Here is a 26,318-nt window from a genome sequence, read left to right as displayed (position 1 = left end):
TTAAAGGATCTTCTCTAGACGGGAAACACAGAAAGGTTGTATAAACATGAACCCAAAACAACAAAGTAAATGGCAACGGGACCATACCTATCAATAATTACCTTAAATGTAAATGGGTTGAATGCCCCAACCAAAAGACAAAGACTGGCTGAATGGATACAAAAACAAGACCCCTATATATGCTGCCTACAAGAGACCCACCTCAAAACAAGGGACACATACAGACTGAAAGTGAAGGGCTGGAAAAAAATATTTCAGGCAAACGGAGACCAAAAGAAAGCAGGAGTCGCAATACTCATATCAGATAAAATTGACTTTCAAATAAAGGCTGTGAAAAGAGGCAAAGAAGGACACTACATAATGATCAAAGGATCAATCCAAGAAGAAGATATAACAATTATAAATATATATGCACCCAACAAAGGAGCACCGCCATATGTAAGGCAAATGCTAATGAGTATGAAAGGGGAAATTAACAGTAACACAATAATAGTGGGAGACTTTAATAGCCCATTCACACCTATGGAGAGATCAACTAAACAGAAAATTAACAAGGAAACACAAACTTTAAATGCCACAATGGACCAGCTAGACCTAATTGATATCTATAGGACATTTCACCCCAAAACAATCAACTTCACCTTTTTCTCAAGTGCACAGGGAACCTTCTCCAGAATAGATCACATCCTGGGCCATAAATCTAGCCTTGGTAAATTCAAAAAAATTGAAATCATTCCAGTTATCTTTTCTGACCACAATGCAGTAAGATTAGATCTCAATTACAGGAAAAAAATTAAATATTCAAATATATGGAGGCTAAATAACACGCTTCTGAATAACCAACAAATCATAGAATAAATCAAAAAAGAAATCAAAATATGCATAGAAACGAATGAAAATGAAAACACAACAACCCAAAACCTATGGGACACTATAAAAGCAGTGCTAAGAGGAAAGTTCATAGCATTACAGGCTTACCTCAAGAAACAAGAAAAAAGTCAAATAAATAACCTAACTCGACACCTAAAGCAACTAGAGAAGGAAGAAATGAAGAAGCCCAGGGTTAGTAGAAGGAAAGAAATCTTAAAAATTAGGGCAGAAATAAATGCAAAAGAAACTAAAGAGACCATAGCAAAAATCAACAAAGCTAAAAGCTGGTTTTTTGAAAAAATAAACAAAATTGACAAACTGTTAGCAAAACTCATTAAGAAACAAAGGGAGAAGAACCAAATTAACAAAATTAGAAATGAAAATGGAGAGATCACGACAGACAACACTGAAATACAAAGGATCATAAGAGACTACTACCAGCAGCTCTATGCTAATAAAATGGACAATTTGGAAGAAAAGGACAAATTCTCAGAAAAGTATAACTTTCCAAAACTGAGCCAGAAAGAAATAGAAGATCTTAACAGATCCATCACAAGCAAGGAAATTGAAACTGTAATCAGAAATTTTCCAGGAAACAAAAGCCCAGGACCAGATGGCTTCACAGCTGAATTCTACCAAAAATTTAGAGAAGAGCTAACACCTATCTTACTCAAACTCTTCCAGAAAATTGCAGATGAAGGTAAACTTCCAAACTCATTCTATGAGGCCACCATCACCCTAATTCCAAAACCAGACAAAGATGCCACAAAAAAAAGAAAACTACAGGCTAATATCACTGATGAACATAGATGCAAAAATCCTTAACAAAATTCTAGCAAACGGAATCCAACAACATGTTAAAAAAATCATACATCATGACCAAGTGGGCTTTATCCCAGGAATGCAAGGATTCTTTAATATCCGCAAATCAATCAATGTAATACACCACATTAACAAATTGAAAGATTAAAAAACATATGATTATCTCAATAGATGCAGAGAAAGCCTTTGACAAAATTCAACATCCATTTATGATAAAAACTCTCCAGAAAGCAGGAATAGAAGGAACATACCTCAACAAAATAAAAGCTATATATGACAAACCCACAGCATTACCCTCAATGGTGAAAATTGAAAGCATTTCCCCTGAAATCAGGAACAAGACAAGGGTGCCCACTCTCACCACTACTATTCAACATAGTTTTGGAAGTTTTGGCCACAGCAATCAGAGCAGAAAAGAAATAAAAGGAATCCAGATAGGAAAAGAAGGAGTGAAACTCTCACTGTTTGCAGATGACATGATCCTCTACATAGAAAACCCTACAGACTCTACCAGAAAATTACTAGAGCTAATCAATGAATATAATAAAGTTTCAGGATATAAAATTAACACACAGAAATCCCTTGCATTCCTATACACTAATAGTGAGAAAACAGAAAGAGAAATTAAGGAAACAATACCATTCGCCATTGCAACAAAAAGAATAAAATACTTAGGAGTATATCTACCTAAAGAAACAAAAGACCTATACATAGAAAACTATAAAACACTGATGAAAGAAATCAAAGAGGACACAAACAGATGGCGAAACATACCATGTTCATGGATTGGAAGAATCAATATGGTCAAAATGACTATACTACCCAAAGCAATCTATGGATTCAATGCAATCCCTATCAAGCTACGAACGGTATTCTTCACAGAACTAACAAATAATTTCACAATTTGTATGGAAATACAAAAAACCTCGAATAGCCAAAGCAATTTTGAGAAAGAAGACTGGAACTGGAAGAATCAACCTGACTGACTTCAGGCTCTAGTACAAAGCCACAGTCATCAAGACAGTATGGTACTGGCACAAAGACAGAAATAGAGATCAATGGAACAAAATAGAAAACCCAGAGATAAATCCATGTACCTATGGACACCTTATCTTCGACAAAGGAGGCAAGGATATACAATGGAAAAAAGACAACCGCTTTAACAAGTGGTGCTGGGAAAACGGGTCAACCACTTGTAAAAGGATGAAACTAGAACGCTTTCTAACACCATACACAAAAACAAACTCAAAATGGATTAAAGATCTAAATGTAAGACCAGAGACTATAAAACTCCTAGAGGAGAACATAGGCAAAACACTCTCCGATATAAATCACAGCAAGATCTTCTATGACCCACCTCCCAGAATATTGGAAATAAAAGCAAAAATAAACAAATGGGACCTAATGACAATTAAAAGCTTTTGCACAACAAAAGAAACTATAACCAAGGTGAAAAGACAGCCCTCAGATTGGGAGAAAATAATAGCAAATGAAGCAACAGAGGATTAATCTCAAAAATATACAAGCAACTCCTGAAGCTCAATTCCAGAAAAATACAATGACCCAATCAAAAAATGGGCCAAAGAACTGAACAGACATTTCTCCAAAGAAGACATACCGATGGCTAACACATGAAAAGATGCTCAACATCACTCATTATCAGAGAAATGCAAATCAAAACCACAATGAGATACCATTACACGCCAGTCAGTATGGCTGCTATCCAAAAGTCTACAAGCAATAAATGCTGGAGAGGGAGTGGAGAAAAGGGAACCCTCTGACACTGTTGGTGGGAATGCAAACTAGTACAGTTGCTGTGGACAACAGTGTGGAGATTTCTTAAAAAAACTGGAAATAGAACTGCCATATGACCCAGCAATACCACTTCTGGGCATACACACTGAGGAAACCAGATCTGAGACACGTGCACCCCAATGTTCATCACAGCACTGTTTCTTATAGCCAGGACATGGAAGCAACCTAGATGCCCAATCAGCAGACGAATGGATAAGGAAGCTGTGGTACATATACACCATGGAATACTACTCAGCCATTAAAAAGAATTCATTTGAACCAGTTCTAATGAGATGGATGAAACTGGAGCCCATTATACAGAGTGAAGTAAGACAGAGAGATAAAGAACATTACAGTATACTAACGCATATATATGGAATTTAGAAAGATGGTAACAATAACCCTATATGCAAAACAGAAAAAGAGACACAGATGTACGGAACAGACTTTTGGACTCTGTGGGAGAAGGCAAGGGTGGGATGTTTTGAGAAAACAGCATCGAAACATGTATATTATCAAGGATGAAACAGATCGCCCGTCCAGGTTGGATGCATGAGACGAGTGCTTGGGGCTGGTGCACTGGGAAGACCCAGAGGGATGGGGTGGGGAAGGAGGCGGGAGGGGGGATCGGGATGGGGAACACATGTAAATCCATGGCTGATTCATGTCAATGTATAGCAAAAACCACTACAATATTGTAAAGTAATTAGCCTCCAACTAATAAAAATAAATGGAAAATAAATAAATAAATAAAAGCTATGCACTAGAAAAAGCCAGTAACTTATTTAAGATAGAAAAATTAAAAGGAGGGAAAAAAAGAAGTAAGTTCATGTTCAATCCTAAATGTATTCTTCACGTTATTACTGATAAAAAATAAAACCTCAAACTTTATACTATGATCAAATATTTAAAGTATAAAATCATTATAAATATTATTTGCCAAGTACACGGATTATCTTATCTAATCAAAAAAGTTATAAAAAGAGAATAAATATGTTCAAAGCCAACTCATAAGAGAAAAACATCAACTAATTCACCAAAGAATTTTAGGCTGACATTTCCAAGTTCTTGGTGTTTAACTGACTGCTGATATTTGTTCAGTTATGTACTACATTATCAGCGAGGAGAAAAAAGAAAACAATCAACCTCTCCAGAAAACAGTGAAATGACTATGGGGAAGGATTTCTTTCAAGTTTACTAATACCACAGTCTACTATCAGTGGACATTTTAAAAATTTTCTTTCTAGTGTGACAGAAAAACTGTTTCCCCAGCAAAACCATCACTCTGCCTCCCTCGGGCAATAAGCATCAGGATCACAGAATGTTGGGGCACTGAGCACCGCAGGGCTTACCTCTGGGATCCCAGAGCCACAGGCGTATGGTGCAAACACCTTCACCAGGGAGACAGCCAGGAAGGCGAAACTCAAGGCCCAGAAGATGTACATCATGTAGTTCATGATGTACGAGCCAGGACCCTGAAACCAAAGGGTTCAACAGAATGAACTTACTGATGGCTGGCGGGCACTGCTAATCCCAGGGCTTGCCACCTAGGCAACTGGCAGCAAACTCTGCAAAGGCTCGTGGTTTACTGCCACCACTGTAACAGCTTTACGGAGCAAACTATTTAAGTAGAACCTAAAACATATTTGTATACACAGAAGGAGACAATCTATTTAATATTTTCCCTAGCTGCTTCCTGATCCCCAAAGTCTTGTTGCCAAGAATCTCAGCTGCACTTCAATCTCTGCCAACCCACAAACCAGTTTTTGAAAACAGTTGGTGAAGACAAAACTGCCTTCACACTCAGCTTTCATTCTGCAGCAATTCTGGAGATAAAGTGGGAGACAGTACACTGCCCATCTCACCAGCAGATACATTCTTTCCAGCTCTAAGATTCAACTACAAGAAAATTTTAAAAACATCCACAGCTCCTCAAGAACATATATATACATGAAATATATGTATACACTATTCTAACTTCTAAAATGTTCTTCATACATATATATGATATTCTAACTTTTAAATGTTCCTTATAAAATATCATCAACAGTAAAATAATCATGTAAATACTGTAATGCCACAAGGAAAAATCTAGGGAATTTTATAAAATTATCTCCAGTTAAAAGACTTACTTTACAATTTTTGATAACCTATACTTCCCAAACAATTGTGATATAATAATGTTAATGAGCAGTTTTGATAACTTGGCTTCATATTAACCTTCTGTCGTTATACAGCTCCTACTGCACTTCTTTTCCACAACAAAAACATAGTTTACATCATAACGCAGTAGACTTCTTTGTGATTAAGCAGTTTACTAATACCACAGCTTTTGAAACAATACTTAAATTTTACTCACAGCAATGCAGTCTGATATTTTCCATTCCACCCTGTCACACTTCTCTATTTCCCTTTAGGACAGGTGCAGTCCTCTAGCTTGTTAAATGAACTGGAGACTGGCTTCACTGTACTGACTGTTAATCCACTCGGACACAGGGCAGGACTCACCTCGGCCTGGCCTATGATCAACTCTGCCCACGTTTTCCACTGCGGACACTTGTCCCTCTCTTCGAACGTGGTTTCGTTGGACCCCCAGCAGCACTGCTCGTGGTTGTACCAGAGCGCGCTCAGGCAGATACCCTCCTTCAGGTCCGTCATCCAGTCGGCCGCAATGTCTATTAACCCAGCCAGTGCCCCTGCAAAAGATGTTGGAGGCGCTGAAGATGGTCTACTTCTGGGGTGTCCGAAACTGTCAACTTACAGGGTCAAGGAGAGCTGGGGATGCCCTACAATAAATGGTCATACGGGAAATACTACACAAAACTAAGGTTTTCAAATCTTACTATATGTATACTTATACTACTTAACAACTGTAAATAGCTATTCTTGAAAATAGAATTGTTCTTCTTTGAAATTACAACAAGTTATGTCATTCAAATTGACTGTAACTTTTTAAATGTGCCTGACTCTTTCAAAGGCTGTCCCTTGGCAGAAGGGCCTCATCTCTGGCTGTGACATCAGAGTTTTTACTGGTGTTTTTTAACTGGAAACCCAATTCATAGATTTACAAAAGATCTCGAGCTCACTATAACGGAATAACCATTAGATTTCGTGAAACTCATGGCATGAATGAATTACTGTGACAAATAATCAGGCTTTTCTTTTAACAGAAAAATCAAACATATCAAGATCATCTTACAGATAGAATACAAAGAATATACAAACTGATGGTCAAAATCTAAGTCCTTCTCATATAAGAAGGTGAACGGGTCAAATAAACACCTCAGAATCTCAGGACTTCCCTCTTTTCTCTCCACAATTGTATATTTTTCTGTCATATTCTTCAGGACATAATCTTCCATGGTGGGAGCTCAAAGTCAGTAAAACAGTCCTTCCTACTGGTTTTCACATCTTCCCCTGCTATTCCAGCCTCGCCCACGGCCGCTGGGCGCTCTGCAGCCCACGTGGAGCTTAAAGTTCGGCCCTGATGGTGGCTTGACCACTCTCGAGCTGTGACACCTCGGTCACGTCACTTAATCTCTCTGAACTTAGTCCCCTCATCTGTACGACTCAGACCATGGGACTGCCGTGAGGTGTTCACACACGCAAAGCTTTTGGAACAGGGCAGGACCCATAGGAAGCACTCAATAAATACTACCTATTTATTATGATGTTAACACTAAAATGCACTTTACTGACCATCTGGTACAGACTAGGTATTTTACAGATAAAGACAGTGAGTGAGAAAGATCAAATTGGGCACTTAAGGTGATCGAGCCAAGCCCAGAGCTATGAGCTTCCCGCCTCCCACTCTTACATTTAAGGATATTTTTTTGAAGGAAAGAAACAAAACAAATGTTTCTAAAAATCCAAAACTTTCTGGAAAAAAAAAAATTGCAGGAAGGAGGGGAGAACTATTTATTGTCCTGTTAACCAGAGCAGCATTGCATTAAAAGTTCTCTTTACCTGATGCCAATCCTGTCAGTGTCACCACGAGCCACCCTGACCACGCATCATACAAGCTTTTCGTCATTTCCCATGCTGATTCTTTCTTTTTGCTGTTGATCTGAAATTAGAAATGGTCATACTTCATTTTTCAAACTATGGGTAGCAGCCACAATTCTAGAATCCAACAATTTCCTCAGTTACTATACATGGAACAGTCCTTTCTCAACTAATTTAATGGAGTGAGTCTGGGGCAGAAACAGCAGGTGACACAGCTGCCGCACCTGTAAACCAGATGACAAGCATTGACCCAGAACCTCAGAATGAGAGTAAGGGCCCCACAGTCCACACAGACGCTGACCCAGACTGCTTCAGGCTGCACCAAAGTTAGCTGGCATACACCTTTTATAGTGACAGAAATAAGACATCACAGCTCGAAGTGGCTGTCACTCCCTGCTCCGTCTCTAGTTCTAGCAGTTAAGCGGAATGTAGTGGTCCTAAAAGGCATGGGCAGTACTGTGCCCGTGAACGCAGACCACCACAATCCTGTGAACAAAGGGGATGCCGAAGTATTCAGGCCTGCAGCGTGCCAGTGCGCTGATGCCACAGGCAGGGTGTCATCGCTGCGTGAGGCAGAGGAGTCAGAGCGGCGGGCGCTGACAGACCTGCCGCCAGTTCTCACCCTCAGACGCCCAGGGCCCGTCTGCTCTCTCTGAGTGTGGGCTTCACGAGAAGCCCCCCGAGCCCGCCCACCCCTCCCTGTCCTGCTGCCCGGCTGCTCCACACACCACACTCTCAGGCCAGGCAAGCCCTGCTCCGGCGTCCCACAGGAGGGCTGCAGCCGGAATTCAATGCTCTGATCTCTTTCAAACATCTGGTCTATTTCAAGCCACAAGGCCACATTCAAAAGGCTGAATGAGGCAATTTTACTCCTATGTTATAAGCAACCAATCAGCTATTCACCTTTCTTTAGGGTTGAAGATAGGTCATTCCTTTCAAAAACAATAAACCTTACATTGCTTTTTCTTAAAACTGCAGTGTTTAATAAAATACAATATTAAGCAAAAATTTGAAAGCCATCTAAACATTCATCAATACAGTATTGGTTAAATAAACTGCAGTTACATCTATGTTATGAGAAACTCTGTAGTCATTAACAAAGAATGAAATAAATGCAGTATCATGTGGAGGAGAAAAGCAAGGCATTCATGTATATAGGATGCTACCATTTATCTAAGAAAAAAAAGTATATAAATATATATTTATAAAAAATTATAAAGAAAATGAAGGGACAAACCATAACACTCGAGGTGCAACTCCTGAACACCACGTGTAAGGACTGCACACACAGCACTTATCACACATCGTGAAGGAGGGGATGCCTGAGGAAAAGCCTCTGTGTGGTCTATTTGAGCTGCAGCATAAACCACTTTCACAGAGCGCCATTCTTACTTGAAAGAAAAATACCGGAACTATGGTTTTTCAGACTTGGAAATTTGACAGGCATTTTTCTCAAAAAACGAACCAAGTAAGCCTGTCATTTCAAGTAAAATGTGTATTTGGTTCCAATGACAGATTTTGAGCTTGAAAGTAAAAATGAGAATTTTAGAGAACTTATATCCATTACTGTAAGAATGACAGATCCCAATAGTTAAAGAGACTTTTCTGAGGAGATTAGTGTTGCCATTAACGAATGTGGCTTTTTTGATACTGTATACTGATACGATACAATGAACATGTCAACTATTCAAAGAACTGCATGAATCAGTGAATCAGTATTTGCCAAAGGATCATGGCATAATGTTACAAAATCGTTCACTCAAAGCTCAAGGGGAACCAGAGGACTTTAATGCAACGGAAGACAAGCAGCTCACTGATGCAGTTTCAGGTCACATGCTGCAACTAACCTTCAAGAACCAACCACACACGTCACTGTCACTGTCTTGCAGTATCAAAGAAGAAAATCCACAATGACCTGAAAAGGCTATTAAAATACTCCTGACTTTTCCAACTACATGGCTGTGAGGTTTGATTTTCTTCATGTACTTCAATCAAAACATACAGCAGTCTGCAGCAGCAGGTAAGAGAATCCAGTAGTTTTCAGGAAACCAGACAATACTGAATGAGATTCATGAAAATACAGTCCAGGGTCGCTCTCTCAGTAAATATTTGTTATGTTGGAAAATAGCTATTTTTGATAAAAATATTTTTTGTGTTAACATGTAATGAGCTTGCTATTGTTACTTTTGAATGAATGTTTTTGAAATTTCCCAGTTTTATCATCTAATATGGTATAACGTCTTATTTTCAGTTATACCCTATTTATAATATTTCCAGCAAGGGTGAATATTGACTAATGAATCTCAGAAGCAGTACTTTTCATAAACAATATAATCTAAGTCCAATTTCAGGTTTAACAGATATATAAACATTATTATGAAAGGTAGTAACTCATTTGTACAAGCAATTATTACACCTATGAGCTAACTTCAGAACTCAAATTTGCAAATGGACTTTTAGAATTTGGAATTATATTTTCAAGAGATTTTCTCTCAAAATTTTTGAATGACACTATCAATAAACCACAAACAACAACAAAAAAGATAACATACGTTGTAGTTTTTAGCAAAAACCATTCCTTTATTGATTAGTACTTTACAACAACATTCCATATGTCCACACAGGACTCAATTTGAGAAACAGCTCAGGATTTAAAACCAAGAAAGGAGATAAAACAGCAAAGCCCCAGGAAACTATCTCCCCAGTTAGCCGCTTCTTCCAACAACTGCAATTATGTAACACATTTCCTCTTTGGCCTGCTGCTCAAAGTCAAGTGTCATGCAGACTGCTACCTCCATAACTTGGCTTGATCTTCCTCAACTCATAGGCCTTTGCCTTTCCCTCCTATTCTGCCTTCCTCTACTTCTTTGATTGTAAGCTGCTTCAAATCCCTTCCAGAAAGATAAAGGATATAAAGAAACTTTTAAAAATTACAGAGTAAAAACCGTATTACTTATATATGTGGAACCTTAAGTGCACTTTTAACGTATAGCATGCTTTGGCAGCCTGAGATCGCTGGCAGAAAGACATTATTCCAGGATCTCTCGTGCGCTGCCATTGCAAAGATTACTGAGCAAACGTACCCGTCGGTGCCTTTCTCTGTCTTTACACTTCTCTCGCACCCAGTCGATGGTGTGGAAGTCATCATAGGTGCCAACCCCGGGGATGGGCTCGTCCAGAAGGTCCAGCAAGTGCGTGGAGCTGCTGATGCTGCCCCCGTTGGTCATTGTGTAGTGAGTCCCTGCAGAGCCAACGAGGAACAATGAGTGTGTTCTGTGAGGACAATGGAGAGCTATGCGGCTCATCAGTAATTCCTAAAGAAAGAGCATCACTTGAAATAGTTACAATCAACAGAGGAAGGAAAGCGTTAAGAAAATGCATCTCAAACCTGGAAGTAAGGAAAAGGACTAGGGCACACCCTGCCCCACTCACAGGAGAGCTGAGAAGCCACCTTTCTAGTCACCTGAGGGACGCCTGGGAAGGGAGCTCTGCAGCACTTCCCGGTTACCACCCAGCAGGGCAGACTCCACAAAGTGAGAGCACGGCGCAGAGGGCGGGCATACTGACATGGACACACTGAAGGCAGACACAGGAAGATGAAGACGGACACACTGAAGAAAACTATGACCTCCCTCTTGCAGAGAGGCAACTGCACTCTGCCCAGGAGAAGAGACAATGCTCAGCGGAAGTGTGGGTTCTGCCATCAGATTCTGTCCCAGGAGGAAGTTCTTCCCCTCCCTGACAATGTCTCTCTGGCTCCTGAAAAACCTACAGCAGCTGTGCCAGGAAGCAGGCTCCCTCGCTAGAGCTCAGTACATAGCATTTGACCAGCGTCCACTATGCAACAGACTTGAGGGTACAGGAAGGGGGCTGAAAGACAATTCACAAAACACAACTGGCTCTTAATTTTGAAAAGAAATTCAATCTAACACACAAAAAAGAAACTCAGAGCAAACCTACAGTATCATTCTCCTCTATCAGACTAGTAAAGATTTAAAAAGTTGGCCAATGCACTGAGTTGGCAAAGACATGGGGAAAACAGGTCCTGGAACAAAATCATTAGGTTCAGTATCAACTGGTGCAACCTCGTTGAGAAGGGAAAGCTGCATACATACTGTCCAACCCAGCAAGCACAAGTCTGGGAACTCTTCCTGCACTTACACTCGTGTAAGTCCATAAACTGCACTGTATGGGCACAGAACCGCACTCGAACTCTAGGACGAGAGCGAAACAATGTCAGAGTGCTCACAATCTGAAACCAGGGTCAGCATAAGAGCCAAAAAGTCTATCTGCTAGGTTTTGGAGGCCGAACAGTCACAACTACTCAACTCTGCCATGTTGCGTCTAAGTCTGCCATGTCAGCACAAAAGAAGTCCTAACAACATGCAGATGAGTGACTATGGCTGTGTTTCAGTAACAGTTTATTTACAGAAAAACAAGATTTCACCTAATGCCTGACCCTGTTTTCAAAGGCAGAGTAGCAACTTTAACTGGAAAATTATTTGGTTAAATTTATTTTGGTTAAAAGTTATGCTTATATTTAAATGAAGTACATTTGTTAGAAAAAGCAGAGAAGGAACTTTAATTTTCTGCATAACCGTCGTAGATATATCTATACACACATATACATATGTGCATGCACTCAGTTGTGTCTGACTCTTTACGGCCCCAAGGACTATAGCCTGCCAGGATCCTCAGCCCACAGAATTTTCCAGGCAAGAATACTGGAGTGGGTTGCCATGCTCCCCTCCACGGAATCTTCCCAACCCTGGGATCAAACCCAGGTCTCCTGCACTGCAGGTGGATTCTTTTACATCTGAGCCCCTATAATTTCAAACAGGTGATCTTAACACAATTGATTACAGATTACACCTTCAAATTATGTAGCAGTAATAGATTTTATGCTAAAAACTAAACATCTAAAACTATGTCATTTTAACAGAAATGTACGAATTGATACAGAATATGAGTGGCACTATACTAATGTTTAAACAAACACCATAAAGAGAGACTCAAGAAACCCATTTAGTTTATTCTGTGGTTTTATGGAAAACTAAAATTCCAAACAGCAAAATCCCCAGACTACTCTTGCAGTCTGATGGTTTAAATGGACTTGTCCTCTTTTGTTTACAAAGGAACTACCGTATTTGTTCAGTCATTCACAAAAACCGACTCCGGCAAAGCCAGAACCTGCACTTTGCCCAGCACTGAGAACAGTGCCAGGTTAGAGCAGGAGAGGCTCCTCAATCAGCCAGGAGTGGGAGGGAGAGGCGCTCGGAGCCCCCACGTCAGCACAAGGACTCGTTTTATCACTGTCCAGATAGAAGCAAATCAACTACACTGGCCTGCAAGCTCTGTTCTGTGACCATTCAAAGAGGCAGCTGAAACAAGCGTTATCACAGAATGGGTTATTAGTATTTCAAACGATATAATACTGAATATTGGGCTTCCCTGGTGGCTTAGCAGTAAAGAATCTGTTTAGAGATGTGGATTTGATCTGTAGGTTGGGAAGATCCCTGAAAGAGGAAATGGTAACCCACTTCAGTAATCTTGCCTGGAGAATTTCATAGACAGAGGTGCCTGGCAGGGCTCCAAATGGGGTCGCGAAAGAGTCAGACACAACTGAGCAACTAAACAACAACAAATACTAAATATTCTACAATGAACTTAATGTTTCTTTACTTCTGCCAGATAGAACAGAGTTCCCTCTTTCCTCTCCACTTACAACATTTGAATCCTTGGCCTGTAAAGGTGTAAAATTCTAACAGGAGAGTAGTGTACTGACTTCAGTGTTTTGGCAGAAGCACTCCAGGATAAATAATTTATCATTCTGGTGAAGGGTTTAAAGGCCCAATCCCTCAATGGCCCATGCCTGCTCACGTAAAAGACAAGCCCTAAACCCTCCACCGTGACCTTTACATGCTCCAGGTCTTTCTTCCCCCATCCTGATTTTATTCAGTAATTTCCACTTTGTCAAAACTAACTGAAAGGTTCATAAATTTTCTTAAGAAAGAGCGACTGGAAAGTAAAAACAATGACAGCATTTGTAATACCTTGACAAATCTCAGCATCTCTGGCTCCACCTTCTATACGATAATATTAAAAATGGTCATTTTGACGATGTTTTTGGAGGGAAGCATCAAAGCCTCTGTGATACCACTCAGGAAGACAACTGGGGCAGTCTGCCCCAAAAGCCTAAACAAAACAAACTGAAACTGAGGGAAATTCTACCATAAGTGTCTTGCGATCTTCAAGTATGTCAGCCACAAAAGAGTAGCTGCACTTGATAAAAGGAGACAAAGACATGCGCAGCGGAACTCCCTGCCTGGGATGGGCAGACACAGAGCGGCGACCGGCAACCTGGAGAACCGTCTGAATAGTGACTGAATAATAGTATCGATGCCAATCTTCTGATTTTGAAAACTGCACTGAAGCTATGTACGAGCTATATATCCTTTCATAAGGAAACACACACTGAAGTATTTAGGGCTTACAGTGCATCACATCTGCATGTGCGCATGCTTGGTCGTGTCTGACATTCTGTGACCCCACTGATAGGCCGCCAGGCTCCTCAGTCCATGAGATCCTCCAGGCAAGAGTACTGGAGTGGGTTGCCCTCCACCAGGGGATCTTCCCCACCCAGGCATCAAACCCGCATCTCCTAAACTACCACGGAGCCCCCTGGGAAGCCCCATCACATCTGCATCTTACCCTTACAGGACTCAGGGAAGAAGAACATGGCGTATCACCTATGTACAAATAACAGTGAATGCAATGTGTGACAGGAAAAGCACACATGACAGAGAAAGAAAAAGGCAGGATGAAAACATGAGGTAAAATGTTAACACTCAGGAATCTAGGGGAAGGGCTTATGAGGTTCTTTGCACTATTTTTCAACATCTCTAAGTCTGAAATTAAAAGATTTATTTTGTGATTTATTTTGCAAACTTCAAACTTTGCCCCTATTTGCTCTTATCTGGGTAGAGATGGAGACATGCATTACTGATCTTAATTATTACTATTCTACACAAAAAATCAAAAGCAAAATTTCTGTACCACCTAACATGTATCCACACAGTAAGTCACCAGTGCAGGTTAAGAATTCCCAGCCGCCTGCAGCATGAAGATACTAAGCAAACGAAGCGTGTATCCCCAACAGGCCTCTGAACTAGCGAGGAGACAGGCAGAGACTAGCGTTTTTATTTTCGGGGGCAGCACAGGCCTAGTCCCCCACACATTCACAGAAGATGTGTGTCCTGCCTCACTGACTTTCCAGTCACTAGTCTGTAGAAACTAGTCTGTAGAAACTACCCCGACATCGAACCAACAGAGCTGCATAGTAATTACAAAATTCCTGAAAATCAGAAATAAAGCGTTCAAGTTTTTCACACCAGGGAAACCCATGCACCAACATTTCACGCTCGGGGCATCCCGTGACATTTCTGGGGCTGCCATGCACGTCTCACGTAGGAATTCGCCTGTCAGTCTGTGTGCCTGGCAGACTACTGGGAGGTCAGCCTGCCCCTCAGGCCTATCTCCTTCCACTGGACACAGTCTAAAATTTAAACTCTGCTTTAGGATTGCTAGATAAAATTCAAGAATTACCTGGCTATTAAAAAAAAGGAGGGGGTTTCAAACCTTTACTTCAGTATGTCTGTGACATCATTTCACGTATTTTATTTTATAGTTTGTTCTATCAAACATGGAAATCTGAGTAGCTCAAAGAAGAAAAGGAAAGACTGGGTCCTACTTCGTTTCTCACAAGATCACAGAAATGCCTATGCTTTGCTGCATATTAGCAGTAATTTCAAAGACGTTATATTTCCCAACAGTAACAATGGTTTTTAAATATTCCTAATTATTATTCCTTTGTGTACAGTTCACTGCAATCTAAATTTCACTTAAAGTTTACCTTGCAAATGATAAAATGAGACAAACACAAATCACATCTCTGTGTTAATAAAATTCTTGTAAGCAGGAGTGTAAGTTACCCAGCGTCATCGCCCCACTCCGTTTCCTGCATGATACAGCACACACCTCAGAGGCGATGCCACAAGCACAAGTGAAAGCTCTCTCACAGGCAAAGTCATCTCCTTTTCTTTCCTAAAATAGTATTTCTAGGACTGGAAATTAGGAAATCATAACAGGGCTTTCCAAGCCAAGGGGTGAGGCCACACTCCCTCATAAGACCCCCCCTTGCCCTCCTTGACGACTCCTCTCGGAGCTGGGGGAGCACAGAGCGGCACCGTTCACTCGGACGTCTCTCCAAGCACGTGCAGCGCTCACTGCTGCAGACAGCAGCACAGACTCACCAGAACACCTTTCGGAAATAATCAACGTTCTCTGTCCAACAGTACCTCCTCATCCTCTGTGCGCGTGCTCCCCACCAACTCAGGAAACACCCTCCGCCACAGGGAGAATCCGAGAACAAGATTCAGCACTACAGCTTCTGAGTTTCAAACTCAGGCTTTTGAAACCGAAAAGAACAGGCAAAATCTTAAAAGGCAATACATCTGAGTTGCAAGCAATGGGATTCTGGGTTTCAAAATGCTTTAAGTAAAAAGGAGTTTCTGCAACAAGCCTTGGGGTGAAAAAAGAACAGATGAAGAAGCAAGTCTATACAGTTACGTAAGGTTTGCGGGGGAAGCGAGGAGAGGGAATTGAGTAAACAAGAGAGTTAAAACAGTTAAACTGGCAACTGGCTTCAGCTTTTCACATTTTCTACAAGAAAAAAAAAAGTAAAATCAAACTAGCCATATGTATTTATAAGCTTTTCATTACTGAGCATATTTTCACTACTCGACACACTTTGTAAAAACCATTTCAGGTCATTAAATGCATCAGTTCAGTTCAGTTCAGTTCAGTCGCTCAGTCATGTCCGACTCTTTGTGACCACATGAACCACAGCACGCCAGGCCTCCCTATCCATTACATACTCCCGGAGTCCACCCAAACCCATGTCCATCAAGTCAGCGATGCCATCCAACTATCTCATCCTCTGTCATCCCTTTCTCCTCCTGCCCTCAATCTTTCCTAGCATCAGGGTCTTTTCCAATGAGTCAGCTCTTCACATCAGGTAGCCAAAGTACTGGAGTTTCAGCTTCAACATCACCATCTAGTCAAGGCTATGGTTTTTTCAGTAGTCATGTGGGGATGTGAGAGTTGGACTATAGAGGAAGCTGAGTGCCGAAGAATGGATGCTTTTTAACTGTGGTGTTGGAGAAGACTCTTGAGAGTTCCTTAGACTGCAGGGAGATCCAACCAGGAGATCAGGATCTCAGGAAACTGAGATCCTAAAGGAAATCAGTCCTGGGTGTTCATTGGAAGGACTGATGCCGAAGCTGAAACCCCAATACTTTGGCTACCTGATGTGAACAACTGACTCACTGGAAAAGACCCTGATGCTGGGAAAGACTGAAGGCAGGAGAAGGGGATGACAGAGGATGAGATGGTTGGATGGTATCACTGACTCCATGGACATGGGTTTGGGTGGACTCCGGGAGTTGGTGATGGACAGGGAGGCCGAGCGTGCTGTGGTCCATGGGGTCGCGAAGAGTCAGACAGGGCTGAGCGGCTGGACTGACTGACTGACTGAGAGTGATATACAGACAGCAGGAGTCTGCTCATTTTGACAGCTGAACTTCAAAAGGATAACAGGACACAGGACAGTCCCAGATCTTAAGAGTGCATAAGAAAACACGATCTGAACGCAGTAGCTCCCAGATTTAACACAGAAACTTTCCTGGAGGTCTGATGCCAGATGCCGTGACCAATACAGCCCATGCCTGAAAAACAATCAAAGTAGAGAAAATATCCCTTTCTCTGCAGCATGGCCTAGTAGAGAAACCCCATGACCTAATGCACTCTGAGGTTAGAAAGACCTAGATTCAAATCCCACGGCTGCCACATAAGCCAGCAGGAACTACCTACTAATCTCTCAGGTACCTAGGTGACTTCACCCACCCATAGACTGTGGTATGTGGATATGTGGTATGTGGAAAAACCGTGTAAAATACCTACTATTATATACTATATCTGACAAACAGTAGGGAATCAATAAACACAAGTTACTGTTTCTGCTCAAATATTTTGGAACTTAAAATGGGCTTATTATATTACTCACATGGTATTAATAGTAACCAAAAGATTAACTATATGACAAAGGGAAGAAAAAAATTGTATTATAAATAAGGACAATGATTTCTTCTTAGAACTGTATACTGAGCAAAAATCCGGTAGATTTTTAACATAACTTAATTCATTATGCCTGGTATGGCCACAAAAACAAACTTCTAAAACGCACCGTAAATGACCAACCTTTCCATGAATCGGACATCTTATAACTTAAATATCACCAGCAACATTTCACAGTTCAAGTGTCAGCAAGTACAATGTGCTTCAGTGTTAGTGATTCTAGTTGGTTACCGCCCAATGAGTGAGCTTTCTTGCAAAAATAACTTTATTTATAAGAGGACTTTTGTCTTCTTTCTTCCCCAAACACAACACTCTATAAAATGCAAGCATTCCACTGTAAACACATTTATTAATAAACGCAATCTAAGCAAAGAGGCTTTAAAGTATCTGTGGAAACTCACTTGTAAGTTTGTGCTGCGTTGCTCTGTTCTGCGCTGAGACACAGCTGACGCACAGCGCTGCTCAGTGTCAGGCGCACAACAAAGCGACACCGCTACACGTGTGTCTGCTCTTCCTCAAACTCTTCTCCTTCACAAGCTATTGCCGAATACTGAGTATAGTTCCCCGAGCTATGCAGTAGGTCCTTGTTGGGTGTCTATTTTATGTATATATAGTAGTGTGTATATAGTAATCCCCAATTCCTAATTTATTGTTCTCCACCCTTTTCCCCTTTGGTAATCATAATGTTTTTTTTCTACCTCTGTGGGTCTATTTCTGCTTAGTATATAAGTTCATTTGTATGATTTTATTTGTGTGTGTGTGTGTGCGCTCAGTTGCTCAGTCGTGACTGACCCTTTGTGATCCCAGGGTCTACAGCCCACCAAACTGCTCTGTCTATGGGATTCTTCAGGCAACAATACTGGAGTGGGTTGCTATTTCTTCCTCCAGGGGATCTTCATGACGCAGGGACTGAACCCATGTCTCCTGCTTTGGCAGGTGCATTCTTTACCAGAGTCACCTAGGAAGCCCCATTTTATTGTTTATATTCTACATATAAGTGATACCATATATTTGTCTTTCTCTGTTCAGCATGCTTCACTATGATGATCTCTGTGTCCATCCATGTTGCTGAAAATGATACTATTTCATTTTTATGGCTAAGTAATATTCCATTGTATGTATGTACATCGTCTTTCTCCATTCATCTGTTTATGGACACTGAGGTTACTTTCATATCTTGTCTATTGTAAACACTGTTGTTATGAACCTTGAAGTGCATGGATCTTTTCGAATAATGGTTTTTTCCAGAAATATGCCGAAGAATGGGACTGTAAGATCATATGGTAGCTCTATCTTCAATTTTCTAAGGAATTTCCATACTAGTCTCCAGAGTGGCTGTGCCAATTTACATTCCCATCAACAGTGTAGGAGGGTTCCCTTTTCTCTACATCCTCTCTAGCATTTACTATTTGTACATTTTTTGATGATTACCATTCTGACTGATCTGATAGCTCACTGTAGTTCTGATTTGCATTTCTCTACTAATTAGTGATATTGAGCATATTTTCATGTGCTTTTTGGCTATCTGTATGTCTTCTTTGGAGAAATGTCAAATTTTTTATTAGGTTGTTTGGGTGTTTTTTTGGATATTGAGCTGTATGAGCTGTGTATTTGAGATTAATCCTTTTGTCAGTCATGTCATTTGCAAATGTCTTCTCCCATTCCATAAGCTGTCTTTATGTTTTGTTTACAGTTTCCTTTACTGTGCAAAAGTTTTTAAGTTTAATTAGCCTCCATTTGTTTATTTTCATTTCCATCACTCTAGAAGGTGGATTCAAAAAGACAGTGCTGTGACTGGTCAGTGTCTGTCTACATTTTCCTCTAGAAGTTTATAGGTCTTTAATCCACTGTGAGTTTACTTTTGTGTTTGGTGTTAGAGAATGTTCTAATATCATTATTTTACATGTGGCTGTCCAGTTTACCCAGCACCATTTATTGAAGAGACTGTCTTTTCTCTGTTGTATATTCTTGCCTCCTCTGTCAAAGATAAACGCCCACATGTGAGTGGGTTTATCTCTGAGCTTTCTTTCCTGTTTCACTTCTGGTCTATATTTCTGTTCTTCTGTCATGATTACTGTAGCTTTGTAAATATGCTCTGAAGTCAGGGAGCCTGATTCTGCCAGTTTCATTTTTCATTTTTCTTTCTCAAGATTGCTTCAGCTATTGGAGGTGGGGTGGGGTCTTTCCATACAAATTATAAAATGTTTTGTTCTAGGTCTGAGAAAAATGCCACTGGTAATTTGATAGGAATTGCACTGAATCTGTACATTGCCTTGGGTAATATGCACATGAAAAGCAAATGAAAAGATGCTCACAAATTGGAAAAGACCAAAAGCACAAGGAGAAGGGGGTGGCAGAGGACAAGATGGTTTGGTGGACCATCACCAACTCAGTGGACATGAATCTGAGCGAACTCTGGGAGAAAGTGGAGGACAGAGAAGCGTGGTGTGCTGCAGGCCAAGGGGTTGCCAAGAGTAGGACATGATTTAGCCAATGAACAACAACAAAAATCACTAATTATTAGAGGAATGTAAATTTAAACTTCAGTGAGGGTCACTTTACACCAGTTAGGATGGCCATCATCAAAATCTATGTCATTCTGACAGTACTGATTCTTCCAATCCAAGAACACAGTATACCTTTCCATTTCTTTGTGTCATCTTGAATTTCCTTCATCAGTCTTACAGTTTTTGGAATACAGGTTTTTTGTGTCCTCATGTAGGTTTATTACTTTTAATGTAATAGTAAACGGGACTGTTTTCTTAATTTCTCTTTCGGACCTTTCATTTTTAGTGTAGAGAAATGCAACAGATTTCTGCATGTTAATTTCCAATCCTGCAACTTTACCAAGTTCATTAATGAGCTCTAGTAGTTTTCTGGTTATATTATTATTTAAAAAAATATTTTCACCAATGGGAAAAGAACAGTCTTGAACAAATGATGCTGCGACAACAGGCTAGCCACATGTAAAAAATGAAGTTGGACCCTACCTACCTCACACCATACATGAAACTTAACTCAAAAAGGATCACAGGCCCAAATGTAAGAGCTACAATTATTAAACTCTTAAAAAAAGAGAGAGAGAAGAGTAAGTCCTTGTGACCTTGGATGTGGTAATAGTTTTGCAGATAAAATTCCAACGCACAGGTGGAAAAGGAAAAATGTAAATGAGACTACAACAGAAATAAGATAGATTTTCCCACCTAGAGACCATTAAGACTGTTGATGGTGCCTTCTCTCAAAACACTTATGCGCGTGCACTGAGCTCAGACAATGAACAGGGCCGACCCTTCCCGTGGTCACCAGCCCTCTCTGCCTTCGGCTCCAGACCGCAAGGGGGCTGCAACGGCTGTCACGGGCCAAGATCTGGTCCTGCCGCTCAAAGCCCTGCGCTTCAGCAGAGTCGGCGACAACACGACATCCCGCTCTCATCCTCAGGGCGCTCCAGAGGCAGCTGAGGCACAGGAGGCCGCCCACTGACCCTCCACAGGGACCTACTCATAACCCGGCTATCACACTGTTTTCCTTGCTCACAGCTAGAAACATTTCTGACATAGTGTACCGATATGTAGCCTAAGTAAAAACAAAGTTTAGCATATTTACTAGTTGGCATATCCTCTGATACTTTAACTATTTCCTTCCTTCTTTTTTTTTTTTTCTTTTTTTTAAATACTGGTCACAACCCAACATGGTGAAACTTGTAATTTGACAAAAAATGAACAATAGAAATACAGATATTATTATCTGGTTTCCCACCAATAGAAACCTTTATATTCCCATCCACTAGTCCTCAATAAGTATTTGCTGAACTGGGCTAAAAATGGTATGTAGTTGTTACATCTTAAACTGAATTTATTAACTAGTAAATTTCACCATCATACACCTTCAGCAGTCTAAAAGGAATATCCAAATAAAATGCATTATCGCTCAGTAGTGTCTGACTCTTTAGCGACCCCATGGACTGTAGCCGCCAGGCTCCTCTGTCCCTTGGGGATTCTCCAGGCAAGAATACTGGAGTGGGTTGCCATTCACTTCTCCAGGGGATCTTCCTGACCCAGAGATCAAACCTGGCTCTCCCGCATTGCAGGCAGATTCTTTACTGTCTGAGCCACCAAGGAAGTCTATCCAAATAATAGTCCTGCATGCTAAAGCAGGTTTATGCTTGTTTACTAAGACTAGTACTTATTATCTCTGGAGTCAATCTCAAAGACGGGAGAGCACTGACCCTTGCCATTTAACCTCATAGGCAGATTACTATCCATCACACACACACATAAAACATACGCACTTTTACTGTAAATTACGAAAGAAGGCAGAGAGAAATCTAAAATTCCGCATACTTCCTACAACCCAGTATCATGTGTCCATTAAAAAAGAGCAGGAAGTCTGGTCCCCAATATATTTTTTTTCCTTCCTTCTGTGACATTACTGATAAGAAACGGTCACTCCGGCGAGGGAGGGGAAAGTGAATGCTCTAAGTTGACAGTGAAAGTTCTGGAATGTTAACAGACTTCCAAATGAAAGATTAAAGATGTAATGGCAAGCACCTACTTAATAGGTGGTCAATTAAACATCTGCTGGATAAATATGATAAATACAGTATTTATTTGCTCTTTACATTTGCTCTGCCATCCAGTTATATTTAGCTGCAATCTATTTGAACTGCAAAAATCTGGAAATTAAAACTAAATGCCAAAGAAGCTGACAGAAGATACACAACCAGTCAGTAGCAATGCTAAATTACTCAATTCACTGTTTCCTTATCAGTTCTATTGATACCTCAAAATAAAAAGCCACGTTCTTGAAGGTACAGATGATGAAGTGAGGATTAAGACATCTGTATGACTGGAAACGAGTTCCATGTTCATTTATTCTCTCTGCATGTAAGATATCCCCATATCATGTGAATAATAAAATCCAAGAAAGTTGCTCTTTCCAGTGGCAAAGAATAAACTGACAAACTAAAGTGAATCTCCGTTCTTGATCTGATTAAGGTTTCAAAGGACTACCAAAAAGCTATACATTAAACATGTTTATTAAAAAACAGATACAAAACTTTAAAATACAACTTAAGCCACCAGTCTCCTGTGGCCCCATGTCAGCACAAAACAGTAACCTCAATGCTGGTAAAATAGCCAAAACCATAAACCTAACGTGTGGGGCCAGAGACTTGCTCACGTTTTGATATCTGGAAATACAAAGCATTTTTAACTTACAACAAGTCATGAGATGGAATAAAATTAATCGTACCAAGTGTCAGTCAGTTTTAGAAAACAGAGCCAGACAGAGTAACATGGAATACATTTACTGACAATTTTAAATTCATATACTGTGGGCAAAATAAACTTAAAGGCAGGCTTTGTTTCATACTATTATTTTATAACAGAAACACTCTTTGACATCAGGAAAAGAATCTCTGGACTTTCCCAGGTGGCACAGTGGGAAAGACTATGCCCTTCAATGCAGGGGACACAAAAGATGCAGGGCGAATCCCTGGGTCACCAAGATTCCCGAAGTAGGAAATGGCAGTAGGAATCAGTAGGAAATGGAGGAGGAAATGGCAACCCACTCCAGTATTCTTGCCTAGAGAATCCCATGGACAGAGGAGCCTGGTGGGCTACAGTTCATGGGGTCACAAAAAGTCAGCAATTGAGTGACGGCACACACACACACATAATCCCTATTTGTTCCTGTAATTTACACTCCAATGAACCAATCGGTAAGAAGAGATTTAATTTTCTAGTTGGCTAGAAGATTAAAGGCAATAGACATACAATAAGGATTTGAATTCTAAAATCATATTTACAAAGGAACCTACAGAACACCCCTATGGCAATAAGAATATCATCAAGAACATGAAATATTCAAATAATGACCAAAGAAGGCTAGCTACTGACACTTTCAGGAGGGAATAAAAATGGATAAATCCATCTGTTACAAAAGGAAGAAAAAAAAGCTTTACTTGAATTTGTCTCTGAGCTAATAGATGTCAAGAAACAACTTCAGTTAGAAACTAACCAAGCAACCAACTTGGGAATCCCCCTGGTACAGCGGTTAGGACTCAGCACTTTGACTACTGGGGGCCGGGTCTTCCATCCTCAGTCAGAAAACTAAGATCCCACATGCCACTAGATGCACCGCCCCCCCCCTCAAAAACACCATCAAACTTATAAAGGAAAGGCATACCTCTTACAGTTTAAGACTGGTTCTTCTGGCATTCAAGGTCCTCTGGGGCCCGGCATTCCGCCACCTCCTATAGGACCCTTTTGCTGACCCCATGACAGGACAACACTAACCAGCACCCAGTCCCACTGGGTCACTTACTAGCCTATCCTCCCCACCAGGAACACACATCAAATCCCCTGTGGACGTGCCAACTTTGACAACACTTGTCAAAGGAGACTCCTCTCCCTAACCACCACGCGTGAACAGATTCACAGAACATGCAGTCTGTATTATTCATGACAAATGTTTTTTTTAATTATTATTTTTTTTTATTTATTTATTTTTTCAGTGGGTTTTGTCATATATTGATATGAATCAGCCATAGAGTTACACGTATTCCCCATCCCGATCCCCCCTCCCACCTCCCTCTCCACCCGATTCCTCTGGGTCATGAGAAATGTTTTAACTCCCTTGGGGTTCTGTGTTTTTTAAACCCGGGAAGTCTTCCTACATCCCTACCAAGCTGCACATGCCAAGTCACTGCAAGGACGTACACAATGCAAAGCAGTGTTTCTATGACCTCAGTGTTTCATGAGTCTCATCATCTGCTTCGAACCCTGACTCTTCCTGCACATTTCTGTACCTCAGTTTCGTCAACAGGAAAATGAGGATTATAACAGTACCTACTCCACAGTCTGTGGTGAAGATTAAAATGGTTTGTTACACATCAAGGAACTGGTAAAGGTAAAGCACTTAAGTCACTTCAGTCGTGTCCAACTCTGCAACCCCATGGACTATAGCCCAGCAGGCTCCTCTGTCCATGGGACTCTCCAGGTGAGAATCCTGGACTGGAGCAGGTTGCCATGTCCTCGCCCAGGGCATCTTTCTGACGCGGGGATTGAACCTGCATCTCTTGTGTCTCCCGCATTGCAGGCGGGTTCTTCACCACCAGCGCCACAGCAGCGCGCACCCCTCAGTCACTGTGTGCGTCACTGATACCACCACCACCGGTTCTCCAGCACCGGAGCACGCCTCACACACAGGAGCTCAACAAAAACTCTGAATGAAACAGTATTCAAACAATGCTAAAAACCCCAAAGATCAAACCCACTATAAGGGCCTGTTAGAATGAAAAAGAGTTCTACCTCCAAACTACCTAAACTTCAGGAGGGAAGTCAAAGTATAAAACTAGCAATCCAAATCCAAAAATCCAAAAAAACTAAAGGTTCTTTTTTTCCCCTAATAAAGATGGAAAAGACATTATATGAAAGAACTTAATAGTGTCTGTATAGGAAGGAAATATACCCCAAAAGATAACTATTTCCAAAATGTCATCTTAATTTCTTTTTCTTTTTTTTATCTTAATTTCTAATCCATCAAAAATATATTAATTCTATTTTTATATCTACATACATTTCTAGTCTCTATATTATTCACTTAAGTTGGAACCTTCATCATTTACCATCTCGCCTTGACAAGGAACGTTAAATTTAATTTACTCCACACAGGTAATTCCTAATTCCAGCACTCAGTAATTCCATAAACAGTCACATTTGCTTTCTTGACATCCTTCACAATTTTATACTTTGGTTGCTGCCTCTTCACTCTTCCGCAGCCCCAGGAGCTTTTTCCTCATTGCCATTTTGTCCTCCTGGGGTAGGTGACTCTTTTCTTGGTTTATGTTTCTCCACTTCCAGCTCCTTTGTTTGACCCATGGTCAGAAAAGGTCATAAATTACGGAAAACCTCTTATCCATAGATACTAGGATACTACAGAACAGTCAAGTAAGCCTAATAACCAACTGATTTGTACTACAATGACACAATGTTACTTCAAAAACACTGGCTTAGGTTAGCTGGGTAAGGTCTCCTCAACGTATGAGGAACCCATCTATGATACCAAGAGTGGAAGAGACTTAGACTTTAGGCAAGATTTCTAAAGAACCATTTGTGAAAACATAATAGAAACAAAAAGCTTCTATTTTAATAATAACCATATCAGGAACCACGCCTACTTGCACATAAGCTTTGGCTGATCTCTTTTTATTTGCATACCTTATACAGAGGTGAGGTCCATACCTAAGCTGTGGTAAAGACTGTCAAGTCTATCACGGGGAATTTAAATTTCCCAACCGCATGTCTCCTGGTTTATTAGAAATTACAAATCAACAGATGGATGTTGAAACAGCTCAAAGAAAACACAGTTTAATTGCTGATTAGCAAATACTGTGACAGCTGAGCAGTCACACTCATTCACATCCCGTTTGAAGAAATTCACACCAGAGAAGGGGTGATGAGAGCACAGGAAAAAGGAGAGCAGGAGGAACATGCTGGAACTGGAAAAACAGACAATCCCAACAATTCTGGGTGCAAAGACTATGAGAAAATTTAATTTTCTTCTTTATGCTTTTAGGTATTTCCCCAAATGTTCTAAAATAATTTATATATATAAATATGTATATACACATA

The 26,318-nt window shown here is 40.6% G+C and overlaps 1 protein-coding gene across 6 annotated transcripts in view; it reads right to left on the bottom strand.

The window, feature by feature from the left end:
* CLCN3 (chloride voltage-gated channel 3) overlaps window positions 1-26,318 on the bottom strand; it is a 91,917-nt gene that overhangs the window by 27,659 nt on the left and 37,940 nt on the right. For all 6 annotated transcript variants that reach the window (XM_065907966.1, XM_065907969.1, XM_065907971.1 and 3 more), the window contains 4 exons: window positions 10,575-10,732; window positions 7,453-7,552; window positions 5,995-6,182; window positions 4,839-4,961 (listed from right to left, as the gene is read on the bottom strand). In XM_065907966.1, coding sequence (XP_065764038.1) covers window positions 4,839-4,961; window positions 5,995-6,182; window positions 7,453-7,552; window positions 10,575-10,732 — 569 coding nt within the window. The remainder of the gene's footprint in view (window positions 1-4,838; window positions 4,962-5,994; window positions 6,183-7,452; window positions 7,553-10,574; window positions 10,733-26,318) is intronic.

This window comes from Muntiacus reevesi, chromosome 17 (assembly GCF_963930625.1).
Source record: "Muntiacus reevesi chromosome 17, mMunRee1.1, whole genome shotgun sequence".
Lineage (NCBI taxonomy): Eukaryota > Metazoa > Chordata > Mammalia > Artiodactyla > Cervidae > Muntiacus > Muntiacus reevesi.
The sequence above is the reverse complement of the archived record's forward strand: the minus strand, read 5'-3'. Positions and strand labels throughout refer to the sequence as shown.